The 20,859-nt window shown below is 38.5% G+C and overlaps 1 protein-coding gene across 1 annotated transcript in view; it reads right to left on the bottom strand.

The window, feature by feature from the left end:
* LOC113894375 (alpha-fetoprotein-like) overlaps positions 1-20,197 on the bottom strand; it is a 52,922-nt gene extending 32,725 nt beyond the window's left edge. Inside the window, 11 exon segments of the mRNA XM_027544729.1 lie at positions 931-977; positions 980-1,019; positions 1,022-1,061; positions 2,232-2,329; positions 8,332-8,347; positions 8,349-8,462; positions 12,278-12,288; positions 13,742-13,889; positions 13,891-13,940; positions 15,653-15,794; positions 15,933-20,197. Coding sequence (XP_027400530.1) covers positions 931-977; positions 980-1,019; positions 1,022-1,061; positions 2,232-2,329; positions 8,332-8,347; positions 8,349-8,462; positions 12,278-12,288; positions 13,742-13,889; positions 13,891-13,940; positions 15,653-15,794; positions 15,933-15,982 — 756 coding nt within the window. The 5' untranslated portion in view covers positions 15,983-20,197.
* Between the last annotated feature and the right edge of the window lie 662 nt (positions 20,198-20,859).

The raw sequence follows: 20,859 nt of genomic DNA, 5'->3' as shown, positions 1-20,859 counted from the left end.
GTGTCAGACTCTCTGTGACCCCATAGACTATAGCCCGCCAGGCTCCTCTGTCCGTGGGATTATCCAGCCTAGAATACTAGAGTGGGTCGCCATGCCCTCCTCCAGAGGATCTTCCTGCCCCAGGGATTGGACCCACATCTTCATCTCCTGCATTGCAGGCAGATTCTTTCCCCACTGAACAACCCAGGAATCTGTTGTGTAATGGGACTAAAATGGTTGGAGGTGGGGCTTCCTGCTCTTAAGAGAAAAGGATTTCTCTCTGAAATCATGTTATTCTTACTTTGCTTCTGCTTTATTTTTTAATTGTGATGAAAACTATTAGTTTTCAAACTTGTAGAATGGATAGGAACATGACTTGTATATGATTGTAATTTACTAAACCCTTATTGGGTTTTTAACAGCTACAATATTTTCCTTCTCTGGGGTTTCGAGACTTTATATTCAAACCTGGGGCAGATAATTCTATGTTGCCCATGCCCCAGCCCTTGCCTCTTGTTGCCATATCTTTGTTTTGGTGGTTTCTTCTTCCCTCCAGGCTGATATGGCCTCAGGGTATAGTTTGCAATTATAGGACTTGCTAGAGATTCAAAGATGAATGAAATACAATCACAATTTGGGAGGAAATTAACAGTCAATTCTAAAAATTTAAGAATAAAATAATAAAGTAAAGTAAGACAGATTGAGGAAGGAGGGAAAGGGAGGGAAGAAGGGTGAGGGAGGGAGGGAAAGAAAGAAAGAAAAAAATGTTGCATGAGAAGAGAAAAGAGAGGAGACATCATTCTACTGGTAATACTAAGAAGTAATAATTGCTCTTTAATATTTATTATATACCATATTTACATGGTATATATTATATTATATTTATAAATATCTATAATATTTATTTAAGAAATAAGTTGAGATGAGTTTTAAGAAAAGAGAAAATCTTACCCTGCCAAGTACACACACTACTGCATTTCCTTCACAGCATATCTGAGCAAATTTTTAATATCCATGGACGGCTTGGCAATTTCAGAAAAAAATTAGCTTTAGGTAGCTTTTTAGTCAACAGAACCAATTCCCTGGGGGGAGAAAAGTGCATTTTTTTATTTTTTGGATTCAATTCTTTCTAAAATTAGTTCTAGTTCAATGAGTAATCAAAAGAATAGAACTACATTTGCAAATGTAGGATGAAGATAGTTGCATATTATGTTTTCTATTTCTTCAGTGATAGAATCCAGAGCCATACAAAAATCTAAGTCACAAAATGAAAATTATTCAGTTCATAATTGTGTAAGTACGGTCATTGTCATTACTCAGATTATTGCTTAAAGAAGTTGAGTTGCTTGGACAAGTACTTTGGGAATTTATCTGACCTATTTCCAAATAAAATTCTTTTCCATAAAGACATTAATTATAAAAGGTTTGGTTCTCCCTTGCCCCTCTCTGTTGACAACTGAACAACATCCCTGAGAGTTTTTTTGTTCTGTTGTCCTTTAGTCACTAAGCTATGTCCAATTCTTTTGTGACCCCATGGACTGTAGCTTGCCAGGTCCTTCTGTCCATGGGATTTCCCAGGCAAGAATACTGGAGTGGGTTGCCATTCCTTCCTGACCCAGAGATCGAACCTCGTCTCCTACTTGGCAGGAGGATTCTTTACCAATGAACCATGAAAATTAGGCTTGCCTTATAAGAACTGAGCTTCCAGGCAATGCGATATTGTCCTAAAATGGGTAAGAAGGTAATATAAGGAAGACGCATGCATTCAGGGGTAAACAGAAACCAAATCTGGGCCAAGAAAGAGACACGTTGAGTGACATCAAATTCTCCTCCCACTCCACACTCCTCTATCCCCACCCCAAAAAACACCACTCAATTTTTCTGTTTTTTGTGACATTAGAGCCAAAATCTTTCTTATCTTCCAAGAGAAAAATACCTTTTGTCCTCCAGCCTTAACCATACAGAACAACAAAGGGTATGAATCTGAATAACAAGAATCTTTTGTACACTGGAGAAGAGCCTTAAAAATTTGAGCTGCTGGAAGATATTTAGACAGGAGACAGTGAGTGGAGACGAGGACTGCAATGTGCAGCATAGCCCAGGGTGCCCTGTTGAATAGCCAAGTAGCCCACCTGTAGAGAAAGGAACCAGGTTTGTGCTGAGAGACATTAGTGAACAAAAGATAGATGATATTTCAATGAGTTCAATTAATCCAAAGCAGCAAAGTCCACAAATCTAAGTAAGTAACTTACACAGCTGTTGCTACCTTGTGGTTGAATCTAATCCCAATTTCATATAAACGGTGATGCCTCAAAGATATTTCTCTAACATACTTTCTGATGGGTTCCAGCTGTAATTAGAAAAATGACTCATCAAAGAACTATGGTAATAACTGAAAAAGTTCACCTCATGGTTAGTAAAGAACAGAAAAAAAAAAAATCATGTATCTTCTCAAAATTAGAAAGTTTTAATTGTCTTATCTATGAGACCAAATGTAAAAGCATAATTTAGTGAAGGTTTTGTTTTCTTGTTGTTGTTTTTTGGGTTTGTTTGTTTTTTACAAAATAGCACTCACTTCTCCAGAGATCGCTTGTCCCTTAACTTTTAGACATTTGATGTATAAATGAGAACAAGACAGTGAACAAACAAGAATCCAGAGAGCCGATAGAATAAATTTCAATAATGTCTTACAGTTGTATTTAGGTTTTATTCAAGTTACTAACCCTGTCATCTTGAGCATGTCTTTAAATGCTTACTGCCGAGGTCCAGCCCCGGCTGATCCAGGGTATTCGACGGCCTAGGCGACTATTTATATGCTAATTAGAGATATAAGAGTAATAGAATGAGGATAGCTCAGTAAGAAAATTCAGTGGAGAAAAGAGGCTGAGTAGCTTGGTTTACGCGGGAGACCAATGAAACTTCAAGACAAGAAATTTGCACCACTTACGTAGGCCGCAGGCGCCCTCTCGAATAGCGGAAGGTGCCCCACCCTAGACACCTTCTCGAGTGGGTCTTAGAAGCCCAGGCATAATTAGTAAGCGTGGTGGGTTCCGCGCTCCAGATGGAGACTCAGCTGGAAGTTAAAGGGAAGAATGACATGGGGAGACCAAGCGTTGGTGAGCAAGGCCCGTAGCTTTATTTTCAACAGGGGTTTTTATACCCTAAGTTACACATAGAGGATAATAGGGGATGCAAAGTCAGCAGTCTTTGATTCTTATCAAAAACCAGGGTTTCTTTCCTGCAAATTTATCGTATACAAATGGTTTAGGTGATTTACATCATCTTCTGGCCAGAAGGCCTACTAACATTTTATGACTCTTGACAAGAACTTATCAACAAAGACTTATTTTCTCTAAGAGTAATTATTTAAAGGTTTGGCGCCATCTTCCGAAGATAAAATTGCATTCCTATAGGGCGGATGTGTAATGGGTTTACAACAAAGGAAAGAATTTATTACCTTAAGGGTCTAAAGTTACTAACACCAAGGCCACTACTTATTTTTTCTACATACCAAATTTTTAATTAATACACATTCAAGGATACAATTCAAGGGATGTGAAAACTTGGCAACAAGCATTGACTCATCAATGAAATCCTTTACTAGTCTTATTCTGACAGTTTGTAACTCTCTGAGAGGCTCTAAGCTATTTGAATATCTTAAGCTTCCCATGCCTCTCCAGGCTGGGAGACTGTAAACAATCGTATGCATAGCTGTAGGAGTCCAGGTAAACTTGTCAGGCGAGTTAGAGATCCATCTGAGGGGTTTGGATTTAAACACTCCTAATTGCCCAGGAACTTTATTAATTGGAGCTGTAAGTTAACTCTTTGACAGAGAGAGCGAGATGGTGGTAGGGGACAGCCCCCAGTAAAGTCAGAGGTGAGAGCACAAAGCAACAAAGTAGGCAGACTCTGGTTTTTTGGGGGGTAGATGCTCGAGAATATCCGGGCGGACTCCTGAGGCTCGATCCCGCCTTTGCGTATGCCGAGCCTCCTTCCTCATGACCTTTGTCACGAGTGGAATGCCTCACCGGCTCCCGGCAGCTTACTATAATATATGCTCCAGTTTTGCAATATAAATTAACAGAGTCCCCCAAAATCTTCATATTCTTTAACTCAGAATTTGGACTTTTGAAACTCTATTCCTTTCTGAATAAACAAAAATATAATTATGCAAAAAGAAGAACATGTATGCCTTGCTATGGCAGCAAAATTTTGGAGACAAAATGTCTCAAAAGAATAGAGATGCCTAAGTGAATAATGGCACATTATTCTTGAAAAGATGTACACTTTTAATGTAAAGTACATATGTTTAAGTTTCTATTCAAAACTGTATATTCAATTTGGTCACAAGAATGTACAAAATAAAACCTGTGAATGAAAAAAAAATGAAAATAAATATACTGAAATTAGTATCTCTGTGTGGTGAGAATATAAGTAACATTTAAACATTTCAGATAGCTCTATATATTGACTTAAAACATTATATTGACCATATATTAATTTTACTTTGGGTAACAATATCTTGCTATGCTATGCTAAGTCACTTCAGTCGTGTCCAACTCTGTGTGACCCCATAGACGGCAGCCCACCAGGCTCCCCTGTCCCAGGGATTCTCCAGGCAAGAACACTGGAGTGGGTTGCCATTTCCTTCTCCAATGCATGAAAGTGAAAAGTGAAAGTGAAGTCGCTCGGTCGTGTCCGACTCTTAGCGACTCCATGGACTGCAGCCTACCAGGTTCCACCGTCCATGGGATTTTCCAGGCAAGAGTACTGGACTGGGGTGCCATCACCTTCTCCGTTAACAATATCTTACAATGCTTTTTTAAAGAACAAATCCAGGTTCGATGCACGATGCTGGATGCTTGGGGCTGGTGCACTGGGATGGCCCAGAGGGAGGGTATGGGGAGGGAGGAGGGAGGAGGGTTCAGGATGGGGAGCATGGGTATACCTGTGGCATATTCATTTCGATGTTGGGCAAAACTAATACAATATTGTAAACTTTAAAAATAAAATAAAAATTAAAAAAAAATAAAGAACAAATTAAAAAATGGATACAGAGGCAATATTCAAATCACAAATCTGGCACTATGATAATATTTATACTTTATAATTAATTATAAGTATAATTATTATTTTATTTTTATTTGTTGTGTTGCACTTATTTGAAATCAAATACAAATAAGGTTATTCTCTTCTTCACAAGAGAGTCTGTGAAGGTTTAACTCATAAAGCACATTCTGTGATCACAGACATCACTTTAACATGATTGACTATGCAGTCTTCTCTGGGTAAGGACTAAGAACTCCTGGGAACAGACATTCTGGAGGCAAACAGGACTGTAACCATCATAGAGCAAGGGAGAGGAGAAAAAAACTTAACTAATTCAAAAGCACCTGCTTATGCTTAACATTATAGGGTCACATAGCTGGACCTAGAGATTATTGTACAAAGTGAAGTCAAGTCAGACAGAGAAAGACGAATATATGACATTGCTTATATGTGTAATCCGAATTAGTGGTACAAATGAATTTATTTATAAAACAGAAATAGAGTCACAGATATAGAAAACAAACTTATGGCTACGAACAGGGAAAGTAGAAGGGAGGGATACATTTATTGGGAGATTGAGACTGACATATACACACTACTATATATAAACTGGGCTTCCTTGGTGGCTCAGAGGTTAAAGCGTCTGCCTGCAGTGCAGGGTCCTGGGTTTGATCCCTGAGTCAGGAAGATCCCCTGGAGAAGGAAATGGCAACCCACTCCAGTATTCTTGCCTGGAGAATCCCGTGGACAGAGGAGCCTGGTGGGCTACAGTCCACGGGGTCACAAAGAATCAGGCACGACTGAGCGAGCAACTTAACTATATATAAACTAGATAACTAATAAGGCCCTAGTGTATAGCACAGGGAACTCTACTCAATACTGTGTAAAGACTTTTATGGGGGTAGAATCTAAAAGAGTCGGTCTATATATATGTATAACTAATTAACTTTGCTATACAGCAGAACTAAAAAGAGGAACTAAAAAGCCTCTTGATGAAAGTGAAAGTAGAGAGTAAAAAAGTTGGCTTAAAGCTCAACATTCAGAAAACGAAGCTCATGGCATCCGGTCCCATCACTTCATGGGAAATAGATGGGGAAACAGTGGAAACAATGTCAGACTTTATTTTGGGGGGCTCCAAAATCACTGCAGATGGTGACTGCAGCCAAGAAATTAAAAGACACTTACTCCTTGGAAGGAAAGTTATGACCAACCTAGATAGCATATTCAAAAGCAGAGACATTACTTTGCCAACAAAGGTCCATCTAGTCAAGGATATGGTTTTTCCTGTGGTCAGGTATGGATGTGAGAGTTGGACTGTGAAGATGGCTGAGTGCCAAAGAATTGATTCTTTTGAACTGTGGTGTTGGAGAAGACTCTTGAGAGTCCCTTGGACTGCAAGGAGATCCAACCAGTCCATTCTGAAGGAGATCAGCCCTGGGATTTCTTTGGAAGGAATGATGCTAAAGCTGAAACTCCAGTACTTTGGCCACCTCATGCAAGGAGTTGACTCATTGGAAAAGACTCTGATGCTGGGAGGGATTGGGGGTAGGAGGAGAAGGGGACGACAGAGGATGAGATGGCTGGATGGCATTACTGACTTGATGGACGTGAGTCTGAGTGAACTGCAGGAGCTGGTGATGGACAGGGAGGCCTCGTATGCTGTGATTCATGGGGTCGCAAAGAGTCGGACATGACTGAGCAATTGAATTGAACTGAACTGATACAGCAGAAAGTAACATAACATTATAAATCAACTATACGCCAATAAAATTTTTTTAAAATTATAAGGGCATATTATACATTAAGGAAAAATTTCCTCTGAAAAGCGTTAAAATTAAGAAAACTTTGTAACAAATTAGCTGAAAAAACTAAAGTCATGAAAAAGTTCATTCTTCCAAAATGCCTGGTAATAAAACATAAGTCTACACAATCACTTGTTTTTGTTGTTTTTAATAATATGAAACCAAAAGGAGGAAAAAAAAAAAAACTGTCCTGCTTAGGAATTCAGAATTTGCTTCTGAAGGAACTGGAGTTAACTCCAGTTCCAGGGGAAGAATGGAAGAGAGGTAAGAAATATACGTGTGTGTGTGTGTGTGTGTGTGTATGTGTAGCTTTAAAGAAAACTATGATTATTGCATACTTAGTATATGCTAGAGACTCTTTAGATACATTATTTAGTTTCTAACACAAGGTAGAAAATAAGGAGCTCAATAGGAGAAACATAGTTAAAGGAATAGAGAAATAAGGGTTGAGAGGATTATGAGAGAAATTCTCACTGAAGAGATCAAAGAAAACAGCAAGAAAACGGTGGTACTACACTGATTATCAAACTACTATTTATTTCAGCGTGACCTTCAAAAAATCCATCTGGTGTACCTTCTTAAGACAGTTGAAGGGAAAAAAAAAAAAAAAAGACAGTTGAAGGGGACGACAGAGGATGAGATGGTTGGATGGCCATCACTGACTCGATGGATGTGAGTCTCAGTGAACTCCGGGAGTTGGTGATGGACAGGGAGGCCTGGCGTGCTGCGATTCATGGGGTCGCAAAGAGTCGGACACGACTGAGCGACTGATCTGATCTGATCTGATCTGATCCAGAACCTTTAATGAGCATACATTAAAAAGTACTTTTATCATGGAACTAATCACTGATTTACGTCTATTCAACGAAGGAGAAAAGGCTATCTGGTTAAAATTAAATGTGTGGCTAACAGTATTTTCCAGGGTTAGCTAAAATAGTCTTCTATCTCATGTTTTTCTTACAATGAGCTTTTGTTACAGTGTATTTACTTTCTCCTTCAAAGTTTTGTGGCATTTCAGCCAATAGAGTATAATAAGGGTAAATTTTGAGACTTGGTCATTAAAGGCCATACAACTTCTGCTTTATCCATAAGAATACGCATTCTTGAGACTCTGGCCATATGTTAGCAGTCCAGCTGCCCTCGGGCTGCCACGCTGTGAGGAAGCCCAAGCCAGACAAATCAGTGACACCATTTAATTTATTATTAAATAAGGTAATATGAGAAGAAGGAGATGTTGGGGTGTTTTGCTATGCAGAAATAATAATTGAAGTATTAAATATGTATTATGAAGTGATATTTGTGCTGGATCATGCTTCTCAAATTTTGAGGACTATATGAATGGCCTGAGTATCTTGTTAAAATGATGTCTTATTCAGCAGGTCTGGAGAAGAGCTTCATTCTGAATCTTTACAAGCTGCAAGGTGATTCACATGCTGCCAGTCCACAGTCCTCACTTAGCATAACAAGTTCCTAAATAACAGTTGACATATAAATAGTTTACCTTTGTCTGGAAGCATTGTCTTATTTTCTTCATGGCAACATGACTGAACAGCTGTTTCATAGCAAACAGACATGGTTAAAATAGTGGGTCCATACAAGAATGGGTGCTTCCTAGAAGTTTCATAAATGTATCTATAATTTGACAAATGCAAAGTCATAATAATGGAATTATTATGGAATAATATAATTTGGAATTCAAGAACATGTTCTGACACTGTTTCTTAAGAACTTATGATTCATTTAGTTTTGTTGACCTGAAACTTCTAGAATTTCATGGTAACAGAAATGGGATACCACTACACTTAAATGTATCAAAGGTTCACAACAGACAGGTCATTGTGAGGTTAGATAGCGCCCAAGAAGTAATCCACTGTATTTTTTGGGCCAGTGAGAAAAGGAAATCACCAATTAAAAGTGTTCATTTTTATATAAGTAGTAAAAGTAGAAAGTTCAATAGTCTAAACTGATTGTAAATGGAGGATAGTACAGCTGGTAAAGGGGAACTAAATTTAGAAATTATTTGTGGGTGAAGAGGAATCTTTCAAGATCATCTGTAAGTTCTTTCTAGACTACAAAAGTTTATGCCATTGTCCTCCAAGATGTCTCACTCAATATTTGGGTTTATGACTAAATCTGAGTATTAATTTGCTTCTCAAATTCATTCTTTTCTCTTTTTTTATATTTTTTAGGTCCCATTTTGTAAAATGTAGGATCGTAGTTCCCCAACAGGAATCGAACCAACGCCCACTGCATTGGGAGTTCAGAGTCTCAATCACCACATAGAGCTTGCGTGCTTGCTAAGCCACTTCAGTCATGTCCGACTCTGCATCCCTATGGACTGTAGCCCTCCAGGCTCCTCTGTCCATGGGATTCTGCAGGCAAGAACACTGGAGTGGGTTGCCATGCCCTTCTCCAGGGAATCTTCTTGACCCAGGGACAGAACCTATGTCTCTTATTTCTCCTGCATTGGAGGGTGGGTTCTTTACCTCTACCACAACCTGGAAACCCCAGACCACCAGGGAAGTCCCTCTCAAATTCATTCTTTACACTCACTATGGAGCCTGGGCACCAGGCCTGCCTTTCACTTATCATCATATCTCCTCACACTATTCCACAAAGCTTGCTCAAATTACTTACTCCCCACCCCTCCTCTCACACACAAATACCCAATGAAGGTTGACATTGCAGACAAAAACTGGCTTAAGGCTCAAACAAATCCATTTTCTCTTATAATCACAGGAAAGTTTCTTTTCAAGCCTCCCTTGCAGTTAAGTGGGAACATGTAACTGAGTTCTAATCAATGAAATATGAATAAACATGCCATATACCACTTCTAGGCTTGGCTGTTAATTACTTTGCACAGTTCTTTGTTCTCTTTCTTTTTCGAAGTAAACTTTGGAACACATGCTCCAGGTGGTATAGTTCCAAAATAGAAGCAACTTTCATTTCTGAGTTACTTCATAGAGGAAAGTTGTCAGGAGCTGAGCTGAGTTGAGCTGGAGAAGGCTGAGAGGCCAAGTGCCAGAGCAGCCAATTAAGACAAAAGCCAAAATGAAAGTAAAGTCAGACTTTATTTATTTTCAGGGATAGTATATTCAAAGGGGGCTTCCCAGGTGGCTCAGTGAGAAAGAATCTGCCTACAATGTAGGGGATGTGGGTTTGATCGCTGGGTCAGGAAGATCCCCTAGAGAGGGGAATGGCTACCCACTCCAGTATTCTTGTCTGAGAAATCCCATGGACAGAGGAGCCTGGTGAGGTTCAGCCCATGGAGTCACAAAAGAGTCATTCACAGCTTAGCGACTAAACAACAACTTAAGCGAAAGGAGAGAAAATGGTATTCTCCCCACAACCTTCACCCCAGACTCAACCTGCTTACTCTTGAAAGTTTAATCAACAGATTTGTTTCATTTCAGCAAGGTTTCTTAAGCCTAACTTGTAGGGGGAAAAAAAAGCAGAATTTATATTATTAAGATATAATTGCCACTCAAGAAAAGGCAAAATTCTTGGCCAATAGGAAATCTCAATAAAGTCATTCGGTATCTTTGCTTTCTATTGGGTACTAAGCTAAACTAAGAAAGATCTTCACAACCCAGATAATCACAAAGGTGTGATCACTGACCTAGAGCCGGATATCCTGGAATGAGAAGTCAAGTGGGCCTTAGAAAGCATCACAATGAACAAAGCTAGTGGAGGTGATGGAATTCCAGTGGAGCTCTTTCAAATCCTGAAAGATGATGCTGTGAAAGTGCTGCACTCAATATGCCAGCAAATTTGGAAAACTCAGCAGTGGCCACAGGACTGGAAAAGGTCAGTTTTCATTCCAATCCCAAAGAAAGGCAATGCCAAAGAATGCTCAGACTACTGCACAATTACACTCATTTCACACTCTTGTTAAACTAATGCTCAAAATTCTCCAAGCCAGGCTTCAGCAATACGTGAACTGTGAACTTCCAGATGTTCAAGCTGGTTTTAGAAAAGGCAGAGGAACCAGAGATCAAACTGCCAACATCCGCTGGATCATTGAAAAAGCAAGCGTCCCAGAAACTCTCTTGCTGTATTGAATACTTCTGCTGTATTGACTATGCCAAAGCCTTTGACTGTGTGGATCACAATAAACAGTGGAAAATTCTTCAAGAGATGGGAATACCAGACCACCTGACCTGACTCTTGAGAAACTTATATGCTGGTCAGGAAGCAACAGTTAAAACTGGACGTGGAACAACAGACTGGTTCCAAATAGGAAAAGGAGTACATCAAGGCTGTATATTGTCACCCTGCTTATTTAACTTATATGCAGAGTACATCACGAGAAACGCTGGGCTGGAAGAAGCAGAAGCTGGAATCAAGATTGCCGGGAAAAACATCAATAACCTCAGACATGCAGATGACACCACCCTTACGGCAGAAAGTGAAGAGGAACTAAAAAGCCTCTTGATGAAAGTGAAAGAGGAGAGTGAAAAAGTTGGCTTAAAGCTCAACATTCAGAAAACTAAGATCATGGCACATGGTCCCATCACTTCATGGGAAATAGATGGGGAAACAGTGGAAACAATGTCAGACTTTATTTTGGGGGGCTCCAAAATCACTGCAGATGGTGACTGCAGCCATGAAATAAAAAAACGCTTACTCCTTGGAAGGAAAGTTACGACCAACCTAGATAACATACTCAAAAGCAGAGACATTACTTTGCCAACAAAGGTCCGTCTAGTCAAGGCTATGGTTTTTCCAGTGGTCATAGGGATGTGAGAGTTGGACTGTGAAGAAAGCTGAGCACCAAAGAATTGATACTTTTGAACTGTGGTGTTGGAGAAGACTCTTGAGAGTCCCTTGGACTGCAAGGAGATCCAACCAATCCATTCTAAAGATCCGTCCTGGGTGTAGAGTGATGCTAAAGCTGAAACTCCAGTACTTTGGCCACCTCATGCGAAGCGTTGACTCATTGGTAAAGACTCTGATGCTGGGAGGGATTGGGGGCAGGAGGAGAAGGGGACGACAGAAGATGAGATGACTGGATGGCATCATAGACTCAATGGACATGGGTTTGGGTGAACTCTGGGAGTTGGTGATGGACAGGGAGGCCTGGCATGCTGTGATTCATGGGGTCGCAAAGAGTCGGACACAACTGAGCAACTGATTTGAACTGAACTTAGTTCCTTTCAAGAATTTTCAGTACCAACCAATCTAATTTCAAATCTCCAAAGGCAAAGTTGAACTTTGTATGAGGAAAAAATTTTCTAATAATCAGAGCCATTTAAAAATATAATATAAGGTCCTATTGTAAAGTAACACAGAGTTACACTTGATTGGTAGTTGGGTACTAAAGTAAGATATATAATAAAATTTTACCATGATCAAAACTGTTTTTGAAAACTCCTTAGATAATCCAAATGTACAAGAAAGTATACATGTATAATATACTATCTTTTGATAAGGCCAAAATAGCTGACTTTTCCTCCAGCTTTGATATAAGTTACTGTTTCTTTGATTGAGAATTAAACAAAATTGTTGGCTTATAATATGAACCAGGTAATCAGAAAATTATTTTCCCCTGAATATGTATAGCTGTATGCACTTAAGTTAAATTAGCATATAAAATAACTCCTCAATACTGACTTTGGAGAAGGAAATGGCAACCCACTCCAATACTCTTGCCTGGAAAATCCCATGGATAGAGGAGTCTAGAGGACTACAGTCCATGGTGTTGCAAAGAGTCAGACACGACTTATTGGCTAAACAACAACAGTAACTGATTTAATTCTAAATGTTCAAGAAGAGATTAGATTCACTGCCTGAGTGTTAGTTAGGTTTTATAATCTCTGAATGTTCAACCCAAACCTGATTTTATAGCTCTCACCTCGAATGGCTAGTGAATAGGTAGCCAAGCTCATATTTAGTTTCTCATTTGGTTGCCCCTCGTGTCAGGCAAGTTAGAACTTGTCCAACCCGCTGTCCCTTAGTCCTTTCACCCTAAGTTACTGGGACATTTAAGTTCTTCTTGAAGGCTCAGTAACTCCTGGGGGATTTCTGCCTCTGGATGGTGAAATTAAAGGTGTTTACATTGTTCAGCATCAAGTCGTTCATTCATTTCTGGTGTAGAGTTTAATGTCTAAAATCTGAAATTGTGAATAATAGGATCAGCACCATGCTTCCTGCACTGTATCCAGCACTCAGATCCTTCCTTTATTCCTGGTGTCTGTCTGTCTTGACCAAATGACCAGAACTGCATTCCTTGAGAACGGAAGCTTTGTACTTCTCCTGTCATTTTTGTCTCTCTCGGTATTGGTTTCCTGCCTCTGAACCCCAGATACTTTCTTGTAAGTCTCTAAAGATAGACATCTATGCTAACTAAGACACCAAAATATGAGCACACCTACCCATGGGCTATAACGCTATCCACTGTAGGCAAGAATTATAGAATCAGAGTTCTTGAAAACTGATCTCTGTCCAATCTACCCTTATTGTTTATTCCTAGGTTCCCAATGACAGAGTCTATGCCTGTCAGATATCCCTCCTGTTATACCTCGGTGAACCTCCCAGGTACTGGCCCCTTGCCTAAGCTGTTACCTGCGCTCTATTCCCAATACTCTGCCTATTATGCTTTGCCTACTAGATCGTCGTTTTCAACATCATTTGCTACTGGTCTGAGCAATCTAACCCTTAAGGAGGTGGGTCCTTTTCAGATCCTAGTCATTTTTAGTGTTTCATGACAGACATTTTCATGCCCTCCAGGGTTCGCTAAGGCCATTGTCATTCTGAAGGAAAAAAATAAATTGTAGCTCAAATTTTTACTTTATTTTTATATAATAAAGCATTGTGTACTCAGAGGCTTTATCTAAAAATCTCTCTTCAAAATTAGAAAATACTCTTTTTCAAAGACGTGGCAAGGAAAGGTGACTTACCTGTCTTTTCACTAGCACTTGACTCTCTTTGCCCATCTCACAGATCTGCTCAGGATTTGAAATCTGGAATATTTCACTGTAACCTGCATCATCCTTTTTGTGTAATAGGAAACACTTATGTCTTGCTGTCTTATTTATATTGCAACAGTCAGAAAACACGCTTGTCAGCCATTCTTTCGTTATTGCAAATATGCTGTAGGAAGGTAGCCATCTGTAGAAGGAAATAATAACATGAGGGTAGGCACGTATGGTTCACATTCCTAACCATAGAAAAGTTCAGGAATTATAAAGAAAGGCAACTGAATGTATAATCTTATACTCCATATCCAGTAGTCCTTGGACATAGCTCTTTTGAGCAAAAGTCTTTTAAAAGGTTGTTAAGTCTCATGTGCTAGACATTGGCCAAATAGAATTTATCATTCTCTCCCTACTTATATAAGTGTTTCATTTTCATACAGCTGAGAGGTATTAAAATAAGCATAAGCCAAAATGGCCAGGGCCTAAAGAAATCAAGGAATTTTTAATAAGAATTATCCACCAAGAAATATGTGATGGCTTGCTTTCCTTGTTTCATGATGGCTTTTAGTTGGTTTCCATGGGGACTTATTTTAAAAATTGAGCTCTAAGGCAATGTGTATTCAGTGTCAAATATTCTAACAGAAATGTAATGATTCAGTTTTCAAATGCCTTTGGATGGCAGTAAATGTGTGGGATGCTATAAACCTCAAATGGCATTCCAGATTTAGGGGATAAAGTCAGAAAAAGGTCATCTCTTGAAGTAGAACTAAGAAGAAATCACTGTACAATAAGTGCAGAAGTATTTCTTGTAAAGTGTGTTTCTAATAAGGCTAATGATTTTTCTATGACTGCGTGCGTGCCCTGCTAAGTCACTTCAGTCGTGTCCGACTCTGCAAACCCTTGGACTGTAGCCCTCCAGGCTCCTCTGTTCATGGGCTTCTCCAGCAAGAATACTGGAGTGGGTTGCCATGCCCTCCTCCAAGGAATCTTCCCGACCCAGGGATTGAACTCATGTCTGGTGCACTGGCAGGCGGCTCTTTCACTACTAGCACTGCCTGAGAAGCCCTTTCCTATGACTACTTAGATTCTAATAAAAAATAGACAGGTTTTAGCCCAAGAAGACAGAGTGGGAAAAAACCTACAAATAAAGAAGAAAACTATTTGTATTTAAATTGTTGATATGAGAATAATTGATCAAAAATATGTAGATTATAAGACTTTTTTGATATGTTTATTAACAATTTTTCTGGGACTTCTCTGGTAGTCCGGTGGTTAAAACTTCACCTTCCAATGCATGGGGTGCAGGTTCAATTCCTGGCCAGGGAGTTAAGATTCCATATGCCTCACAGCCAAAAAACCAGAACATAAACAACAAAAGCAATATTGCAACAAATTCAATAAAGAGTTTAACAAAAAAGAATTTTTATAATCACAAAATACACACTTTATAAAAGACAATAGTAATTTTCAAGATTTTCTATTAAGTGGGAAAAAAACCTATAATAATATTCACTTTCTTCTTCTTTTTTATATTCTCTTAGACACTTTTCTAAATCAGTATTTTAATTTCCCAGGAATCTTCATATGAGATGTCAGACAATAGTACTCTAGTGACAGAGAAAGAGCAATAAACTTAGATGAATAAGCTGACATTCTAGGGTATAATTCATTCTCTCAAGCCTTTGGTTCTCAGAATGTGATCTCCTAGATATGAGCTTAATAAACTGTAGGTTCATAAACCTGCAAAGATTATATCTTGAGTGTGACTCACGTACATATTTTGCTTTAAAATCGCTTGCTTGATTATTCAATCAACCCATCCCATAGCAACATCTTTTGTTTGCAATTTAGTTTCATTTTTTCTTTTTTTAATAGAGAGAAAAAGGCAGAACATGATTCACCTACCAACTGGTGACAGGATTCTGAAGGTAATTCATGTGACTTGAGGTTCTTGCACTTTTCTGCAAGATCCAGCAACTCTTGAACTGTTATTTGTACTTCTTCATAAGTCAGTTTCTGAAGAAACTGTGCAACCATAATGTTAGTACTGAAACAGAACACTTGTGTGAATGTTGAAGCCAATCAAACCCCTTTCCTCCATCAGTCTTGTAATATCACTGCCCTACACCCCTACAAAATAACATGAGTGTAAATTTCAATTAAAATTTTTGATAATAAAACTTACACAGCTCTTAAGTTCTTCTCTAGATAATTCTGGCTATTTGTTTGGTGCATGGCTGGGGGAAAAAAATGAGATTTTTATTTGCAAAAGAGGAAATTTTCCAAGTTGAAATCCCCTTTTTACAATTCAAATCTACATTTATTCACTCATAAATTTCCAGATCTGTTTTTGTTTACATCATAAATCAGGATAAATTTTATAAAAATATATATTTGCTTATATTTGGGCTTCCCAGGTGTCTCTGGCGGTGAAGAATCTGCCTGCAATTCAGGAGATGTAAGAGACATAGTTCAATCCCTGAGTCAGGAAGATCCCCTGGAGGAGGGCATGGCAACCCACTCTGGTATTCTTGCCTGGAGAATCCCATGAGCAAAGGATTCTGGTGGGCTTCAGTTCATGGGGCCACGAAGAGTTGGACATGACTGAGCAACTGAGAACATTTCTTGTATTTAAGCTGTATTCTGTGAATGATTTACTTCTAGTCCAAAACATCATGTAGTTGAAATCTGTCAAATATATATTCTCATCTGTCATTGGCCAACAAATGTTACACATATCTGTATTGACACTTCTGAGTTAACTAAACTTGACTTTTTAATTAAATAACGCTTACTAGAAGTTACTAGCACACTCACATAACACTAAGAAAATCAAATGCTGGCAGTAGGAACAACAATATAAACATTAGTACTTTGCTAGTCTTAATGTGGCAAAGACAATATCTCATACATCTAGGATTCATTCAACATCTTCATCATTCTCACTCACCATGTACATATACACATGCTCTCTATTGAAAACATGTCTTCCTTCTTATACCAATAGCTTCTAAAGAGTTTGCTATTGTTCAGTCACTAACTCTAAAGAGTTTAGCCACTATCTATGTAATAAAGAAACCATATCATTAGCAATATTAACAAGGAAAGGCTTTGGAGACAGTTATTCTGAGTTCAGCCTCTAGCTCTGATACTGAATATGGCCTTAAGAAACTAACTTAAGCACTCAGAGTTTTTGTATCTTTATCAATCAAGTGTTAATCACCTTTACTACACTAGATAATGGTTAGGATTAAATGAAAGCCTATGTGTGAAGCAATGAGCACAGTGCCTGCGACATAGTAGGTACTGAATAATGTAGCTCATGATATTAGTCTATAAACACTATTGCTCAATCTAAAATAATTTATCCAATTTTAAATGCAAGTTAAAAATACATCATTCTCTCCTCTAGACTGGAAGTAAGATGTGTGTGTTTCCCCATGTGTGTTTCCTGCTTGTGTTTCCCCAATATATTAATTCTCTTTTTCTATCTATGAAGTTTTGTCGTGACGTTTCACCTCCTGGCACAAGGATCTGTAGGTTATTAACAGAATTCCCTACCTGCATCTAGTAAACTTCTCTGAAGAGTCTGACATTTAATGTAGCTGAAGAAAATAAGAAGAGATATGGATCTAACAGTCTTCATTATTTCAGATAAACTTAATAGAAGGTATTCTATCATTTGAGAGAATTGAATAATCCTTTTATATTCTTTCCAAGTAATTACTATTAATAATTAAACTTCTTCTGGTGAATATTTTCCCCAGGCCACTATAACCCTGAAAAAAATTATAGAAATTCATGATAATGAAGAAATATTTCTGATAGATAGCATTCATTAATGAATACTGGATTTTAAAATGAGTCATGTCAATCTAGTTGTTTTTTCAAGATTACATCACATAGGACTTGAAATAAAGTAATCAATAGACGTTTTTGGTAAATACTTCATTTCCTAGAAATGCCTGTTGACATGTACAAAGGTCTAAAATGGCAGGAGATCAGGTAAACACATACAATGCCAGATTCAAATAAATTATGACTATCCTAATTCCAGTGCTGGACACATTTTTAGGTCCCTAGTGAGAGTGGGGAGCACAGATTTGGGAAACAAACCCATGGGAATGCAACCTAATGTACTGAGTGTTCGCTGCAAGTCTAGCACTTTATATGACTGTATTTAGGTAGCAGTATTCTTATTTCTTGAATAATAAGTGAAGACTCAGGGTCGTATAATTTGCTCATGGACTCACAGGTAGAAATTCAGGTCTTTCTGATGTCAGAGCTCACACCATCCAAGAGCCAGTAGTAAAAGTTGAGATACCAGCATCTCTTGGCTGTTTTCTGCTTTGCCTATAATCCAGTTCTTTAGGGTAGGACACTAGTGACTATGGATTAACTTAAAAGTTCAAGCTAAACTTAAAGCCCCAATGTTGTGGAAATGGGAGACCACTGGTTACTACTTTAACCATTCCTGTCTTCAGTTTCCTCATTTATAAATGGAGGGTTTGGATCAGATAATCTTCAAGGCTGGAAGTCCATTGCTTGATTTTGCTACCCACATAATCTCATTTCTGGTTTCCTAGGCAAAAAAAAATATATATATAAGTGAGAGAGATACATTTGCCTGAAAAACATTATTATTTAGATTTGTCATTATTTAGATTTGGGACATGTTGGCTTATGGTAAAGAATATAGATGACCTGTGTGGTAGAAAACCACACAAGGGAAGACTGTCTTGCCAGGTTTCCATAGGCTTTCCAGGGTTCTCTAAACAGTCCTGATGCTCAGCATCTCTTTCTGTCTTGCACCCTTAGAGTGGCTCCCTTGAGACCATACTCTAAGCTTCCTGGGGCTACCAGAAATGGACCTATTACTCTAGCGATGACAAATGCTTGGATGACTGCTTTCAGACTGTCACCCGTTGTAGATATTACTCTTTCTCTATGACTAAGCCTTAGAATCATTCACAGCACCACACCACAGGACAGCCACCATTAACTGATTGGAGCTGGCACTTAAAAAAAACTGTTCTGTGTATGCTAAACTAGTTTCTCTTTTAAAAAAAAAATTATTTTTGGACAAAATTAGCTTCTCATGAGCATCCTTCTCTCACAGTAAGAGATTCTTTAAAACATAGAAGGAGTTAAATTCTTTATTAGTGACTGATAGTGGAATTTTAGATCAGAGGAAAGACAGGTTGTGGGGATTATTTAAGCAAAGGCTAAGGAATGGGTTTTGTGATAGAATTCAAAAGATGGCACAGAATTTGTTCTCTAAGAGAGGAAGATCTCCACCCTGACTTTTAAGATAAAAAAAAAAATAGAAGGTGTGCAAGTGTAAGACACAATGATGATTTTTAATAAACAGTTTTACCACCACAAACCTAATTCTTGTCCAAGTCCTAGAAATAGAGTTTGAAGGAACCTTAGAAAAACCAAGGCTGGATCCCTAGATCCTACCGAAAGCCTGGGAAGTGACTGCTCATGCATGTGCAGTCCTGGCCCTCATTATAGCACCATGAGGCTGATGACATTTACAAACATCTCTAGTACTAGAAGTTTTCCTGCATCAACTGAGTCCAGTTATGTTCCAGTCATTGGTATGAGCTCTGTCTGAGCCATACAGAGTCAGTATGACTTGCTTTTGTTCCAAATCCTCTCCTTCCAGGCAAAACAAGACTTTTGAAAAACCCAGTTCTCTCCCTCTTTTATTTCCATCACACTGATTACCTATCTTTTATCACTGTGTTCTTTGGCACATCAGTATAGGGAGTTGTATGGCAGTTTCCTCTATGATTATGGAGTCTTGTAACGGCAGAGGTCCCTGGGTCTTTGCTTTCATGTCTGTGGCTCTTAGCACAGCACTGGACACATAGGAGAATCCACTATCAGATGCAAAATTGAATTAGGAAACTGCACTCTGTTTCACTTCTGTTTGCTAAACTTATTATTCATTATTTCAATAAAATTGTCTTCCTTGTCATCCCTGACAATAAACAAGAGTGTTTGGGAAAATGGTAGAAAGAAAAATCAGCTTCATGAATTAAACACCTACTTTCTGCTGGCCATTGTATTTGGATACTTTATATAGTAATTTATTACATCTTTCTAAAGCCTTTGTGATAGAGTGATTATTCTTCCACCCTACACCAAGAAACAGAGGTCTTAGATTGTAGGCAACCTGTGTCTGAGGCCATACAGCAAGGTAATAGTAGTAGGAATATAACTCCCTTCTACTCCGCTCCCACCTGCAATTTCAGCTTGGATGGAATGCCGTTGCCACATGCTCCCACAGCAAGGCCCTTTTTCCATCCTGCACCTATGACATCATATGCGATTGCTTACTGTCTTCTCCCCTGCCCAGTAGACATAAGAATGATGCTTAATTGTCTTATTATATTTGGTTATATTTGCATTATATTGGATTATGTTGTACAATGTCTAACACACAGTAGGATCTAATAATAAATATTTGTTGAACAAATGAGTAAGAATCCCAAATACTGTGCTCTGTGTTAAAACAAAAGAACTCAATATTTTCATGTATTATATCTTAGACGGTCATCATCCTTTATTTCAGACACTGAAACACTAAAGAGCCTTAAAAGTTTAGAGATCAGCCAGGATCATCAAGCCACGGGCCCACAACCAACCTTCACTTCCTGGCTTCCCAGTTCCTACCATTCTCTCTCTTTAGCTGTCACTGTCAATCACTTACAGTTTCAAAATAACAGCAATTTTGATGTGGAATGGAGGGAGAAAAGAGCCACTGTTGCTGATGCCTTGGCCCATTCCCCCTCTCTCTGAAGAACAGAGTTTATAGGGCACCCACGACACAGCCTTCCCTAGGAGGTAATGTACACATTGACTAAGAATATTGTTCTGGAATTAGAGGGTTCAAATTTAAGCTTTTGGTTCTGCCAATGACTAATTATGTGACATTTGAACAAATTCATTTTTTTCTCCAAGCCTCAATTTCCCTGTCTGTAAAACAGGAATAAAAAAACATTTACTTCATAGAGTTGTTAGGATTAAATGAGATAATACATTAGAAGTACCCACACAATGTTTTTACATTGAAAACATTCAATCCCAGCTAGTAATAGTAG

Source organism: Bos indicus x Bos taurus, chromosome 6 (assembly GCF_003369695.1).
Source record: "Bos indicus x Bos taurus breed Angus x Brahman F1 hybrid chromosome 6, Bos_hybrid_MaternalHap_v2.0, whole genome shotgun sequence".
Taxonomy (NCBI): Eukaryota; Metazoa; Chordata; class Mammalia; order Artiodactyla; family Bovidae; genus Bos; species Bos indicus x Bos taurus.
The sequence above is the reverse complement of the archived record's forward strand: the minus strand, read 5'-3'. Positions and strand labels throughout refer to the sequence as shown.